The sequence below is a fragment of the Pseudorasbora parva genome, chromosome 1, assembly GCF_024679245.1.
Source record: "Pseudorasbora parva isolate DD20220531a chromosome 1, ASM2467924v1, whole genome shotgun sequence".
Classification (NCBI taxonomy): domain Eukaryota; kingdom Metazoa; phylum Chordata; class Actinopteri; order Cypriniformes; family Gobionidae; genus Pseudorasbora; species Pseudorasbora parva.
The window spans coordinates 50,213,380-50,229,838 of record NC_090172.1 but is presented as its reverse complement, the minus strand read 5'-3'; the positions used below and the strand labels follow the sequence as shown (position 1 = coordinate 50,229,838).

The 16,459-nt window shown below is 40.7% G+C and overlaps 1 protein-coding gene across 2 annotated transcripts in view; it reads right to left on the bottom strand.

The window, feature by feature from the left end:
- The window catches only part of adamts17 (ADAM metallopeptidase with thrombospondin type 1 motif, 17), a 176,985-nt gene that overhangs the window by 46,980 nt on the left and 113,546 nt on the right, over positions 1-16,459 (bottom strand). Inside the window, exons 15-17 of one of the 2 annotated variants that reach the window (XM_067444859.1) lie at positions 16,339-16,459; positions 15,973-16,047; positions 2,327-2,407 (exon numbers count right to left, since the gene is read on the bottom strand). In XM_067444859.1, coding sequence (XP_067300960.1) covers positions 2,327-2,407; positions 15,973-16,047; positions 16,339-16,459 — 277 coding nt within the window. The remainder of the gene's footprint in view (positions 1-2,326; positions 2,408-15,972; positions 16,048-16,338) is intronic. The other variant, XM_067444863.1, reaches the window with a different exon arrangement.

Sequence of the window (16,459 nt, the reverse complement as noted above, 5' to 3'; positions counted from 1 at the left end):
ATTGGCACAATGCAGTCAGGCAAGTTCTGTTTTCCTGGCAACCGCCAAACCCAGACTCGTTCATTGATTGCCAGACAGAGTGATTTGTCACTCCAGAGAACACGTCTCCTCCACTGCTCTAGAGTACAGTGGCGCCGTGCTATACACCACTGCATTCAATGCTTTGCATTGCACTTGGTGATGTAAGGCTTGGATGCAGCTAAAGTTAAAAGTTAGATAAAAGTAGATTTTTTTTTTTACATATAGGCATGAAAACCTATTGTAGTAAATGCCTAAAAACAAAATCAAGACTTTGTAAAAGAGCTTAATACGGCCTCTTTAATCCTCTGGTGCCTGTTGAAAGCCCCTGATGTACAGGTACAGCACCAATTTTAAAGGTATACTTCCTGGCGGGTAATGGTAAGAATTGCAATATATTCTATAGCATTTTTATCCAATACATCTCTCTCTTTACACAGTCCAGAATCCAGAGCAAACTGTCCCGTTTTAAAATGCAGCTTAAACACATTCTGACAACTCATGCATTTTAACTTTGCGTCGAATGAGCTATTGCAAATAATTCTTCCATCATTTCCTCACACTCATCCTATTTTTATACACAAATACGACTAAAATATTGTTTCTAGCCAGTAGAAACTGAAGACATGTGATTACCCACAGTCTGCTGCAATGAAAGCATAACCTGGTTTGTTTTGGAGAGCATCTATACTGAGCTCAACGGGAGGGGTTCACTTTCATGTCACTTCAAGCTTTTTGACTGGATTTTTTTTAAAATCTTCTGTTCTCTTATAAAAGATGGCAAACCAGACCCAAACTTAACACTTTTACATCTCCCTGTGAATTGCAGAATAAATCCTGCCAATTCAATGCAAGATGAAAGGCATTATAGAACAAAATGCATGCAATGCTGCTAATAGAACGTCTAAAGTTCATAATGTTATGAAACTTAGTCTATAAGATATGAAACTGTGGGCATTTTTAATAACTTCAACCCATGCAGTCATGTGATCCTGACCTTTGGGATAAGGAATGTTTATTTGAGGATATGAAGAGTGAAGCGTTATTATAATCTTGTCAGCATTATGTCTGTGAAGTTGGACAAGACACATTAATTCTGAAAGTTGAAGGCGTCTTTTTAAAAACCTCTGACTCATTAAAATAAATTAAATTACAATGAATATGCTCATCAATTGTGGGCCAGCTGGACAAATAAAGTCTTAATTGAGTTTCAGAAGATTTATAACATTCTCTCAAGTGGGTTTCACTAAGGGTAAATCTCACGAAAGTCAAGAATATGTCTGGCATATTTCACCCCATAATAAAAAAGTAAAGTCTGTTTATAGACAATTATGCAAATGTTCACATTTACAAAATTGTAATTATTATTATTAGGGGATTTTTTTTATTTTAAAATACTACTAATTAATATAGATTTTATTCTTAATATAAGCGGTATACTTCACAGCCTTTTCATATTAAACTAAAACAAATCATCCTCCCTCACATCTCGGAGGGGGAGATGTGAGGGAGGATGTTTCAAGCGGGACTTTTTACTGTGCCGAGTCGAAGTACGTTCAACTAATCGTGTAACTGTATTTAAATAGAGAAAACGTGGAGGTGTTTGGTCACTTCTAACTTGATCTGTTTGGTACATAGTGAATGAACTGGGCTTAGTGGGCTAAGCTAAATGCTATCAGAATGTCAACGCACGTCAGAGCGATTAAGTGCACGCACTGAGATGAGAGAGGTTTGTATCAACTCGTTTTAGTTAAGGGAATAACAGTTTAATATGAAAAAGCGGTTAAGTATCCCTTTAAAAATCATAGTGTTGCAGTAGGCTACTGTAAAAATAAGGTGATAATATACATATAATTGGATAAAATGTAGTAAAATGAATTAAAATTTGTGCTTAATTGTCATAAAACTAATGTCACATCATAATGGTCTTAAACATTTGTTTGTTTTTGTGGTGAAAAAAATACCAATATATGTTTCTATGACATTCACTCACAAAAGTGAATATTTAATACCCTGTGATATTTTTATTAACTGCATTAATAAACGTGAATGTGTGCTAAAGTGCTTACTTATTATTGCAGGTTTATAGCGGCATAAATTGAATCCATGTTTTATATGTCCTTATTGTGAGTTTTATCCTAATGTGACAAGCAGCTTGTCAGCAGAGAAATGTCATTTGTCATAACGTAGCATAAGAGACAACACCTGGCGTAGTTCCTATCTACAGCCATTTTTGAGCTGGTTCTATCTCAATGAGTCATGTGGCCATTTGGAAGACCGTTGTTATGGTAACAGTTTGAGTAATTACCCAGAAAGCTATGGGACGGCTTGTCTTCCACAACTTTGATTCGTCGAGCTCCCACCGGAATGACAGCTGCCTCAATATAACCTTTGGGAGAGAAAGAAATAATGGGGAGAAACAAGAGAAATAAGAGTGGAAAATGAAAAAAGACGAGCGAGATTTCAAACTGGAGAATACAGGTGGGCAGGTACGAGTGCATATTTCTAGAAAAACATGTACACAAATATGATGCCGTTCACGATTACCATAAGTCTAAATCGTTAATTTCAATCAAATGGTGAATAATAATTTTTGTCATGTGAACATATTTTTATGTATTAAATAAAACAAATTAATTTAATATTTAATTTAAAAATATATTTTATTTGAAGAAACAAAATATTACATTTGCATGGCTTTAGTTTTAGTTATCCGTCTCTCTCTCTCTCTCTCTCTCTCTCTCTCTCTCTCTCTCTCTCTCTCTCTCTCTCTCTCTCTCTCTCTCTCTCTCTCTCTCTCTCTCTCTCTCTCTCTCTCTCTCTCTCTCTCTCTCTCTCTCTCTCTCTCTCTCTCTCTCTCTCTCTCTCTCTCTCTCTCTCTCAAAAAACAATAAAGTGTGTCCAATGCTTTGCGTATAAGCCAGTGGTCAACTCTGATTAGAACCAGGGCATTTTCCTCTGACGTACACACACAATAAACACCAGTGTGACAAAATGTCTGGGCAGTAATGATAAAACCAATCTGTACTGTTTGTATACACACAGTGTTGCCAAATTCAGAAGTTAATGCTAAACCGCATCCTTAGATACATAACTACACTGAGCAAGAACCCTGAAAGAAGCACACGAATGGCTGATGCTCATGTGTATATGAGTAATAGCCATCAGTTCAGCTCATAAAGAAAAGACTTTTGACACTGAGGCCTCACAGACACAGGCATCTTCATGAGACATGTTTTGCAGGGTGAGATTAGTGTGACCCTAACTGGGATGATTTGACCTGCAGTTTGGATGACAGTCTGAAATGATTATTGTAAAGTGTTGGTTTCATTTACTGCCCCACACTTTTGCACTGAACCCGTTTTAGGCCATCTTCATACAGCAACAGAATACGGTTGTCAGACCTGTATATGAGTCTTTAAAGAGATAGTTCACACAAAAATTAAAATTTTATGTTTATCTGCTTTACCCCCAGGGCATCCAAGATGTAGGTGTGTTTAAGTGTTCACAAATTGAATCTCACCTAGTATTTCACAGTGGCATTACTTTCGTCAAAGAAGGTCAAAAGAGCGGGCGATCATAAATATTATACATACAGATGCTGGTCATATAATTAGAATATCATCAAAAAGTTAATTTATTTCAATAATTCCATTCAAAAAGTGAAACTTTATATTATATTCATTCATTACACACAGACTGGTTTAATTTTGATTATTATAACTGACAACTAAGGAAAATTCCAAATTCAGTCTCTCAGAAAGTTAGAATATTACTTAAGACCAATACAAAGAAAGGATTTTTAGAAATCTTGGCCAACTGAAAAGTATGAACATGACAAGTATGAGCATGTACAATACTTAGTTGGGGCTCATTTTGCTTGAATTACTGCAACAATGTGACGTGGCATGGAGTCGATCAGTCTGTAGCACTGCTCAGGTGTTATGACAGCCCAGGTTGTTTTGATAGTGGCCTTCAGCTCTTCTGCTTTGTTGGGTCTGGCATATCGCATCTTCCTCTTCACAATACCCCATAGGTTATCTATGGCGTTAAGGTTAGGCGAGATTGCTGGCCAACTAAGAACAAGAATTCCATGGTCCTTAAAGGGGGGGGTGAAACACTCAGTTTCAGTCAATCTCATGTCAATCTTGAGTACCTATAGAGTAGTATTGCATCCTTCATATCTCCGAAAAGTCTTTAGTTTTATCATATTTATAAAAGAAATATGGGCTGTACCGAGTCTTTCCGGAAAAAACCGAGCGCCTGGAGGCGTATCGTGTGGGCGGAGCTAAAGAATGACAAGCGCGCAAAGCGGTGACGTCCTCAAGCGTGGAGAAACCCATCTATCTCAGCTAATACAGATAATGATCCACAATCAAATCCGAGGCTGAAATAAATTGAACAGGAGAAACGGCAACATCAGGATGTCCGTCTCTGTGGTATGTACTGTATTTAGAGGCCTTTGTGTGCAGTTTATGAGGACATGATTCGGTTTATGGTCTATTGTATGTGACTAGACCTTAGAGGTAGCAAGCAAAACGGTTTTGCACGTCAGAGTCAGAATAGTGTAACGTTATACAGATCAACAATGGAGTAACCGTTAGCGCATTTGAATGACGAAGCACGCGATCGTATCGTTTACTGATGTTTACTCATGCGACGGTAGCCAATAGCAGAGACATTTGAAGTTGATTTACTCACCGGCATCTTCCAAAGCAGGGCCGCTCTGTCAAAAACACACTTCTTTGGTATGATTTGGTGAAGTCCTGTGACAGCAGTGACCGTGGAAATCCACTTTGCGACGCGACTGAAGCGATGCCTTGAAGCTTCTCGTCATTTCTGCGTTCAAATCGGTTCAAATGCAGCGCTGCCTTCCCGGAATGCTGTGCTGAAGCGTTGAAGTCGCTCGACGTCACCCATAGGAATAAAGTGGAGCGTGGCGCGTCATAAGTGTTCACGGACGACTGGATCTGCACCTGAGAGACTGTTTACAGCGTGCATTTCCTCTCTCTCTCCCTCTAGTCACGCGCGCGCGCACCCTTCCGGGAGAAGAGCCCGTACAGCCCATACAAGGACCTTCCGCTCTATTTAACGTCAAGGAGACCCATACTCGAAAAAAACTCGCCGAAACTTGTGAGAAACCGGAAGGGGTATTTTTAACACAGAAATACTCCATCAAACGTCCAACATTAGTTTTTGAACCTTTGTCTATGTTTAGGATGGGAATCCAAGTCTTTAAAGGTGTAAAAAGCTCAGTATGCATGAAACAGCATTTCACCCCCCCTTTAAACCAGGTACTGGTTACTTTGGCACTGTGTGCAGGTGCAGGTGCCAAGTCCTGTTAGAAAATTAAATCTGCATCTCCATAAAGTTGGTCAGCAGCAGGAAGCAGGAAGTGCTTTAAAACTTCCTTGTATAGAGCTGCATTGACCTTGGACCTCAGAAAACACAGTGGACCAACACCAGATGATGACATGGCACCCCAAACCATCACTGACTGTGGAAACTTTACACCGGACCTCAAGCAATGTGGATTGTGTGCATCTCCTCTCCTCTGTGCCTCTCCTATTAACTTTGGACCACTTAGCAGCAGTCCATCCCTTTTTGTCTTTAGCCCAGACAAGATGCTTCTGACACTGTCTGTTGTTCAAGAGTGGCTTGACACAAGAAATGCGGCAGCTGAAACCCATGTCTTGCATGTGTCTAAAAAAAATTACCAAGAAAACGTAGCACGCAAACGTAGTGGTTCTTGAAGCACTGACTCCAGCTGCAGTCCACGCTTTGTAAATCTCCCCCACATTTTTAATGGGTTTTGTTTCACAATCCTCTCCAGGGTGTGGTTACCCCTATTGCTTGTACACATTTTCCTTCCCTTCACCTCTCTATTAATGAGCTTGGACACAGAGCTATGTAAACAGCCAGCCTCTTTTACAATAACCTTTCGTGTCTTGCCCTCCTTGTGCAGTGTCAATGGCCGACTTTTGGACAACTGTCAAGTCAGTAGTCTTCCCCATGATTGTGTAGCCTACAGAACTAGACTGAGACACCATTTAATGACCTTTGCAGGTGTTTTGAGTTAATTAGCTGATTATAGTGTGGCACCAAGTGTCTTCAATATCTTTTCACAATATTCACATTTTCTGAGATACAATTAAGGAAAATCCCAAATTCAGTCAGTTATAATCATCAAAATCATAAAATATCAGTATGTGTGTAATGAATGAATATAATATACAAGTTTCACTTTTTGAATGGAATTAGTGAAATAAATAAAAATTGATATTCTAATTATATTACCAGCGCCTGAATATAGATTCCTCGTGTCTGCACTTATCAGTTGAATGAGGTATCTATGTAAATATTTCTATGATCGCACCAGTCTTTTGACCTTATTCGACAGAAGTAATGCCACTGGGGTAAAAAAACATAAATACTGATTGGTTTCTCACAGAAACCGATCGTTTAGTGTCTTAAGAAATCAATGTGTCGCCACGAGCCACAGGGTTTAGAATGGATTCGTATGTGTCTGTGTTTTTTACTCTCATAGTGGCTCTCATAGAAAAACAACCCATTGACAGGCATTATGCGATCAACGGTTGGAGTTTAAAATGTTTATTTGTGTTCTACTGAAAAAACAAACACACCTACATCTTGGATGCCCTGGGGGTAAGCAGATAAATCCAGATTTGGGTTAACTATCCCTTTAATATGGTTATGTTCACACACAGTTCAGTTATTTGCAGGATTGCCAACCACATTCTATAACCAAACTCATGCCTGTTCATTTTCTGGAATCACAACCAAATTCTTGAAAAACCTGCGCAGTATGAACCAAACCAGACTGGAAAATGAGTTGTCTGTCGCATAATGCAATGTGAGAGAACCACTCTGCACTGCTCAAATGCGTGTCTATGTGTGTTGCAGGTTTTCTGTAACTTACAGCGACAGAGATGAGCTGTGTGTCATCTGAACGATTTAGATCCAGTTAATGCTCTCCACCGGAGCGGCCTTTGCAGTTTTGTGTGCTACACACGACTCAAATGCTCTGCTCTCCATCCAGATATAAAAGCTGCTGTTAGTTAATAAAGATTTGATGGATGAACTTGCGGCTTGATCGGACGATGTCAAAAGTGGTAATACTTTTTATGGATGTCTCCATATTAAATATTAATTTGGTCACACTATCGCTATGGTTACTGGTAAGAGAATATGGGCTTGACTCCCGTTGCATGTCCATACAAACAGTATTCTAGGCACTACTGTAAGTTATGTGAACAGGTAATTTCAAGACTCACATCTGTAAGTAAATGCGGTTGTCAATCCCAAAATCTGACAGTGTGAACGTAGCCTTAAACTCACCGTATTCCTCCTGGCATGATCACAAACATGCGGTTATCACTCCACACAGAAAAGACCACAACCCTCTGTTAAACACCCAACACCACACGACCATCCACCTGATTAACATAAAACACATCAAACCCAAAACACACACTCATCCACATGCAACCACATCTGGAGGACCTGAAATAACCGTCAGACTTTAGGATTCAGTTTCTATTTGGGTTTGTTATGGAAAGTAATCTCAAACAATGAAAAATGAGGATATAGATGTAGGAAAGGTTTTCTGCCAAATGTTTATTGGCCTCTCCTGGAAGACGGAGTAAAATCTGTCAGGAAACATTACTACCAGTCATGTCTAGCCTCTGAAAAGGAACAGTTCACCCAAAGATGAAAATTATGAATAATTTTCTGTCCTCTGTGAAACGCAAAATGATGACGTTATGGTAAATTATTGAGTTTATATTCTTAAAAAAAAAAAAAACAACAACAACAACAACAAAATTATGAACTACTTTTTTATTTTTATTTTGGTTTTATTTTTTATTTTTTGTTGTTATTTTAGAGAGCTTTTCTGTATAAATCATTATCCACTTTCATTCTATGGACAACAAATGCTCTTGGATTCTGCCTGGCATCTCTTTTTCAGCTTCACAATAAAAAAAATATGTGACACATATGTCATATGTGTTTGGAACAACATAAAGGGTGAGCAAATTATGACAGTATTTTCATTTCTGGGTGAACTACTCCTTCAAAGCCTCAGTAATGACATTGGAGTCATTGTTCAGCAAGTATCTAACAATAGTCACGGTATAATTATGCTTAAATTTTACACATATATACGAATGAGAGTTTGATGCTTGTAGCTGAGCATACACTACCTTTCAGAAGTTTGGAATTTAAATTAATAAATTAATACTTTTATTGAGCAAGGATGCATTACTTTGATATTGCTTTCTTTTCATTAAATAATAACAAAATAATAACACAATAATAAATAAAAAAACATAGGCAGCACAACTTTTTTCTACAATGATAACGTCTCGGTTACGTATGTAACCCTCGTTACCTGAAGGAGGGGAGCGGAGAAGTTATGTCAGTACTGACGAAATGGGGGTTTTGCTTAGAAAGCCAGCTGAGGATAAGCCAGTCGTCAAGATAGTTCAGGATGTGAACCCCGAGCTGCTTGAGTGGCACTAGGGCTGCCTTGACGACCTTCGTGAAGACGCGAGGAGACAGGGCCAGCCCAAATGGGAGAATGGCGTACTGGTATGCTCTCCCCTTGAAAGCAAACCGAAGAAACAGTCTGTGTCAAGGAAGTATGGAGACATGAAAGTACACGTCCTTCAGGTCGATCGCTGCAAACCATTCGCGTGGACGAATGCATTCGAAAATGCGTTTGGTTGTCAACATCTTGAAGGGAAGCCTGTGAAGGAATCGTTTCAAGATGTGCAGGTCCAGGATTGGCCGTAACCCACTGTCTTTCTTGGGTACAGTGAAGTAAGGGCTGTAAAAGCCAGACTTCAACTCGGCTGGAGGGGCGATCTCGACACACCCTTCACCAGTAGGGTGTCGATCTCCACACGCAGGACAGGGGCATTGCCACCCACCATCGTATAGCGGACTCCCCAAAAGCAGGGAGGAGATTGTGTAAACTGAATCGCATAGCCAAGCCTGATGGTGCGCACGAGCCAGTTGTACAGTTTGGGGAGTGCTAGCCATGCCCCCAAAAACTGAACCATGGGGATCATGCAAGCCACAGGTGTACCTGGCGTGGGGGAGCGAAGCGGAATAACCAGCCCAGACTTGGGAGGCATGGGATCGGGGGAGGCATGGGAAGTTGTGGGCGGGGTCGAGTTCTGCGCCCTGCCAGTGGAGACCAGGGGAGGCGGAGTGTCCCGCGGGGGTCTCGACTGGGAGGGGGCTGGCGACAGAGGGGACTGTCGAGGCACTGAGTCGGCACACACTCCCATTTGCGCCCTCTTGGTGCTCGGAGCTCGAATGATTTGTTTCTTTCTTTAACCAACATCAAGGTACCGCTAGCCCCTTTTTGGGGGGCAGCAGCAGGTTGAGATAAAAACAAAAGATTATCCCCCGGCCCTCCTCCGAGGGAAGGAGCGGTCCTGGGAGAGAACTGAGTTCACCTCCGAGCGGCCTGTCTCAGGACCGCCGCTTAGCCTGCCATTTAGCAGGCTTCGGGGCTGAGAGAGGCTGTGCCTCTTTCCCGTGGGCAACTCCGCACTTCGGCCCTGAGCGTCCGTGAACTTTTGGGCAAAGTACTCGACAGCCCCGCCGAATAGCCCAGCCTGGGAGATGGGGGCGTTCAGAAACCGGGTCCTGTCAGCCTCGCGCATCTCGGCCAGGTTGAGCCATAGGTGGTGCTCCTGGACCACACAAGTGGACATCACCTGACCTACAGCCCGTGCGGTCACCTTCGTTGCCCGTAGGGCGAAGTCAGTGGCCACCCACAGATCCTGCATGATAGCAAGGTCAGCACTGCGCTCATGCATATTTCTGAGCTCCTTCGCCTGATGGACATTAAGGATTGCCATCGAATGTAGAGCAGACGCGGCCTGCCCCGCAGCTCTATAGACCTTGCCCATGAGAGTGGACAAGAACCTAAAGGCCTTGGAGGGGTGCTTAGGATCGCCATGCCACGTGGAGGCGCCCTGAAGGCACAGTTGCATCGGTTGCAACAGAACGCTCCACAGGGGTGTACCCTCTAGCCACGCCCCAAGGACAGGAAACATTAGCGCCTTCATCCGGAAGCACCATGGGCAGTGTTGCGGAGGGGTGTGTGGCCCGAGGAATGTTCATCTGGTTGCTCCATACCATTAGCCTTAGATCACCCTGACCACCAGCCAAAGTGGTGCCTCTCGTGGAGACCACAGATTGGGGTTTGGTAGAGGGGACTGTCCCATGGAGTCTCAATCTCAACACCATGATGGTCATGTTCCCGCAGTGGGAACATGACACATCCATGAACGCCCGTTTAGCATGCACTATGCCCAAGCATACCAAACAGCGATCATGTCCGTCAAGCGGACTAACCTGACGCCCACAGCCAGGAAACCAAGCACGGGCGAGACATCTATAAAAAGTCACGTACAGCTCTTTTAGAGAGAAGGTTTTTCTCAGGCAGCGTTCTGAGACGACTAGGGAGAACACACAGACCTGCACAGACCACTACACAGATTGACAGGAATGTGGAACTCGCTGGAATGCGCCGCATCACCAACACTCTGGGGAGACACTCGTCTTGAAGCGAGATGACGCTTAGGAAGGCAAGTTGAACTTGGCTCCGAAGCAGAAACATAAATGCGTGACTGCTATGCAACCCCATTTATACCCACACGGTGGTGCTGGATTGCAATAGGCAAATTCTGCAGACCATGACATTGTCATGTCATTGGATCGTTTTGATTGACATTGAAGGCAGCTGGCTTTCTAAGCGAAACCCCCATTTCGTCAGTACTGACGTAACTCGAAGTGTACTGACTGTAAGGGAACTACTGAAATGGATAAAACTGATGCACGTTTTTACTAGAGTGGGTAAACCCAACCTGATCTGCCAGTGATTTGATTTCGCCCTGCAACTCAGAAGCAGTAGAAATTAATGTACAGGTTTCCAGACTATTACACTTTTGCGGGAACCAATAGCAGACTGGCTTATCCACCTGGCGCGCTATTGGCGGGTTAAACATGATGCCAGATAGAGAAATGATGGGTCGTTGCCCGTTGATCATGCCTCTTGTTGTCTGATTGGTTGAAGGACTATACAATTGCGTACAGAGCCATTCGAATAATGCCCGTTGATCACACCTCTTGTGCAGTGAAAATACAGAGCAGACTCCCCAGACCAATTTTAACCACAGACAACGTTTTTACTGTATTTTTAATCAAATAAAAAGTACTGACCCCACATTTATAACCATGTTTAAACAAAATATATGCATTTATTCATATGATTTTACCAAGCTGAGGTATTGAGACTCATTAACACACAATTGTGCAAATGAAGCACAACAAAAAAGTTACAAGTTACAATACAAATCATTCTTTTTACAGAGTGATCAGTGTTTAGTGGTAACATGTAAACGTTTCACTACAGACTTCTCATTAGCTCTGAAGTTAAGTGATTAATTGTGATTCTTCAGAAGCTGTAAGATTTATCATTTTTATCATAATTTTTAAATTAACTCACCGTCACCATGGGAACTGTGGCTAATGAGTATGAGCAGCGACATCAACTGAAACCATTTCCCAACTCAAACTTACACTGAATATTTTAATAAATTAAATATACAGTATTTCAATTTCAGGATTCTTTGATAAATAGAACAATCATAAGAACATCATTTATTTGAAATAGAAACTATACATTTAATTATAAATGTCTTTACTGTCACTTTTTATCAATTTAATTCATCCTTGCTAAATAAATAAAATATTTCTTTCAAAATCGTACCTCAAACAAACAGTAGTGTGCATATGGATAAAATGAATGGGAAAAATACTTCCAGTAGCAAGGCTGCTAAGAATGTGGTTAAATGTGAAAGAAGACTGAGTAAGATCTCTTTACAGGAGTAAAATCCTCTCATGACTACTCTTGAAGATCCACTTAAACACACCTTCACACAGTGAGAACTGGATGACTGTATGATTGTTTTCTGTCTTTTTATTTAATTTAATTATTTTACTTTTTTGCTTGTCAGATTGTGTGTGATCTTTAGTCAAAGCAGACTGTACAACATCAAATGTCTTTCGTGTCAGACTGTATGATACAGACGTTAGCTAAGTCAAGACTGACAGCACTGTCAAGCCATTTTACTCCATAAATCTGTGTCACGTCCTCATTGACATGCACAAAGCCAAGAAAGCCTTTGTGAAAAGGAGGGATATGTGATAGGAATGTTAAATAACAATACTTCTGATTTAGTCCCTTACATTTGTCTTAGACAGCAAGAACTGTACAGTATTCATGCAGCTTTAGACAAAGTAAAGCCTTTATGTGGCTCAGCAACAACTGCTGGCAAAGTATAAAGTCCTTAGTTTTGTCCTGACTTGTTCCCAGTAGGGCTGGGCATACATAGTGTATTCCTGCATTCAGCAGTGGACAGGATGATGATGGCCTGAAGCTAGAACAGCTGGAGACCATTGGGACATTTGGTATTAAAGCAGTTTTGGGAGGCACATTGTGTGACCTTGGAGTCATCCGGACGGAATCCAGTGAATAAAGATAATCCATGAGCAAAACTCCTTACTCAGCGGATAAGGGAGAGCAAAAGAATTTTGAATGACAAAAAGTTTTAACCTCATTTGAAATATTAAATCATTCACAGACACAAACCTTATGGAGCATGTAATTTAAATGAAAATGCCATATTAAACAGAAAAGGGAGGTTTGTTGTTACAAACTTTGAATTTTGTTCTCTGGTTATAGGTCTTGAAAAAGGGTATGAGACTTGACAAGCCAACACAATTATACACACTGTTCATAAGTTTGGGAACAGTACAATTTAAAAAATCTTATTTAGTTAGTATGCTCAAAATCGATCAAAAGAGATATTAAATACATGTATACATTTCAAATAAATGCTGTTATTTTAATCTTTCTATTGATCAAAAGAATTATGTTATTAACATTTAACAGTTTTCAACACTGATAATAATAAGAAATGTTTCTTGATTACATAATCAGTATGTTAAAATGATTTCGAAGGATAATGTGACACTGATGACTAGAGTAAAATTCAGCTTTGCCATCATAGGATAAATTGCATTTAAAATTTTATTCAAATTAGAATGTTAAAAGAATTTGGATGTATTTTTGACCAAATTAATGAATTTAGTGTCCATAAATTAATGAAATTAATGCTTGTCCATGCTTGTCCTTGTCCTGTGAGTTTTGTCAGTATGGCCATTGTGCTTCTGTCATTAGCTGTGTCTCATTTCAGAAGGCTGCGTCCTCCGGAGGTCGCATTTGAAGGGTGCATACGTCATAAGGCCGTCTCATTTCCAAAAAGTGTGTAGGACTCTTCAAATGCGACCTCCGAATGCGTCCTTCTTTCACAGGATTTCGGAGTGTGCATGAGGTGTAGCCTTCGCGACTGGAGATAACCCATAATTCTTTGCGTTGTCGTTAACAACCGTCATATATATATTTTTATATTATATGCAAAATATATATTATATGCACCACTGCCAGATATACATGCGAGCGTAGGTGTGGTGTTTAAAATGTAAGTTCAAGCTTGTTTTTATTTTTAAGCTGTATTACCTCAAACAGATAGTTGTGGTTAACAGGATCACAACGCTTTAGTGCTTTTTAAACGTTTAGAACAGTACGTTGCTGTTGACAAGAAACATTTCATAGTAATTTTCAAGTTATAAATAATTTTCATTCATAAACTGCAGTGAGAGCGCAACGAGGCTGAACTAGGGTTGCGCGTTTTCAAGTTTTTCATTAACCGTTAATCGAGGCCCTTAGCGGTTAATACTCGGTTAACCTTAGTGTGCGTCAGGGTTATTTTTAGCTTATTAATTTGACGACCACCATCTCCGTAGTGAACGCGCCTATAGAGAGAAATGCACATCATGGATTACACAATCAGAGAGTAACCTATTTCTTTTCGTTTTAAATTGTTAAAAGACATTTCAAGTTTCTTAAGATCTATTTCATGTCTGCGAGGCGTACGCTGAGTTTCGTTAAATTAGGATGAGATGCGCTCCAGTTCACGAGCAATGCGAGTGGCCGCGAGGGCGCCTGTATGACTAGGGCATGTAACGTTAGTAAAATATGCAGCGGAGAATGATTCACAGCGTTTGACTCGAGCGGCTGATGAGCCTCTCCCGGCAGAGTTCAAGCATCTGTGGACTCGGTCCTTCAGCTCTGGCCATCTTGCTTTCAGTCCGCGATTAGCTTTTTTGTTTTCTTCATTACAGTTAAAGTAACGTCTGCTTTTCTCTAGTCATTCACAAGTTTCTCACTTGAAACTTTCTTTCTTCTGCTCCGTTATGCACAGCGCGCGCGGCTCCCGCTCTGCTTCTGCCCTAATGCGACTTTTAGTCCAGTGCGACGTATGTTATTTTCCTCTTCATGACGCATATTTTGACTGATGCGACTCATACTCCGGAGCAACTTAAAGCCTGCATTGCAATACTTGCATTTTGCCCCGTCACTCTCATTTTTAAAGTGCTCCCACGCTTTCTTTGCCCGCTTCATTGCCCGCTTAAAAAGCTGGTCATGACTTCTTCTTGTGGATATTACAAATGTCTGGGAGCGCTTTGGCGGTCTCTAGGGGTGCAAACATATATTACAACTAAATACAAGGCACGTCATTGACGCCACTTAACCGAGCAAAATGTTTCACTCGGTTACGCAATTTTTAACGGTTAATCGGTCAGTCGGTTAACCATGGACACCCCTAGGCTGAACGTGTTGGCATAGCAACGTGATACTTCCTGACTGTGTGTCCTACGAAGGACGTCTCGTTTAATTCTGATTGAGGACACTCCGTATACTGCATCCTACACAGGACGGGTCCTCCAGAGGACGCAGCCTTCGAAATTTAACGAAATTAGACACAGCTATTGTTTGATCCTCCCCCCTTGTGATCTCATTATTGGTTTAATTTGCCCCACCTATGTTCCCTTGGTCCCTGCCTCATTTGTTCCCTTTTATAAGCTCCTTGTGTTTGTCAGTCTTTGTCGGATTGTTGTAAAGTATACGTCTCCCCCGTAATTCCTTTCTGGTATGTGTTTAGTTGTATTGTTTTGCATTTGTTGGTTTGCCCCCTTGTGGGTTTTGCTTTGCGTTTATGTTCTATTTTGTAATAATTTATCATTGAGTCATTGCACTAATTTTCCTTTGTTCCAGACGTGACATTTAGTACATTTTTGGTTGGTGCTTTTTGTCATATTAGAGTTTTTATTAGATTCGTTTAGCTGTCATTTTCTTTATTTTAGTTTAAGTCATTTGAGTACTTCAGGTTAAGTTATTTTAGGTAGATGCCAAGGCAACATTTCTTATCTCATTTTATTTAAAGGTACACTATGTAACTTTTTTGTTACATCTGTATTATTACAACATGAATCCATCTTCTAAACTGTGCTTTGCCTTATCCTGAATCACTATGGTATGCCTATAATATATATAATGCCTATAACAAAAAAAGATCGGGCAGGATGACAGATGCGAGTAGCCCAATACCTGCGTGACTCATCATATACATAAACAGAGAGAAGTAGCTCCGGCTACAACATTATTCTGCAAGACACAAAGTTTTGTTAATTAACTGCCAGTGTACTTTTCATTTTATATTTATTTAAGTAAAAAAATATATTAAAAAAATGGTTTTAGTTAAAAATAACACTAAAAAGAATCTTCTTTCATAAATATAATAAAAATCTTACTGATCACAAACTTTTGAACAGTAGTGTATGTTGTATTAATCAGGATATTAACTCTCATAGTATAAAGGTGTGTTTAACATAATAATTCAAGAGCAGTTGGGTGTTAATCCCATAGAATAGTCTGTATCAAAACAACCTGATAGACAACACACACACCCACACACACATACATACACGTCAAACCATGCATCTTACATGAGAAACACTTGAGAACAGCTCTGGGTTTCGACATCACACACGTAGAAACCTTCTTACAAAGGCTATGAGGGACTGAGAGACAGAAAACCAACATGGTCAATGGAAGAGAACAATCGCTGTGGTTCTTACTTCAATAAGCCCACACTCACAACTCCAAACTAAAGACAACTACACAGAAACTGCAGTGGTGGTCCGTCAGAGGAGGTAAGAGAGGCTGAGCCTCTTGTATAATTTAGGCTACAAGGCCCGTTGTGTTGTATACCAACAGGCCTGTTGACGCACTACAGCGAGACTGAAAGCTGCTTTAAGTTTGTGTTCACGTCAGATGAACACAAATGATTCTATTATTCTCCTCTGACTCACCCATGCCTTTGGAGTGGTTGAAGTCTCCTTTGATGATCCTGCAGGATTTGCCATCACCACTGCAGATGCCACATCGATCTTCTTTCGCAGATGAACCGATGATGCCATCACAGCCAATTTT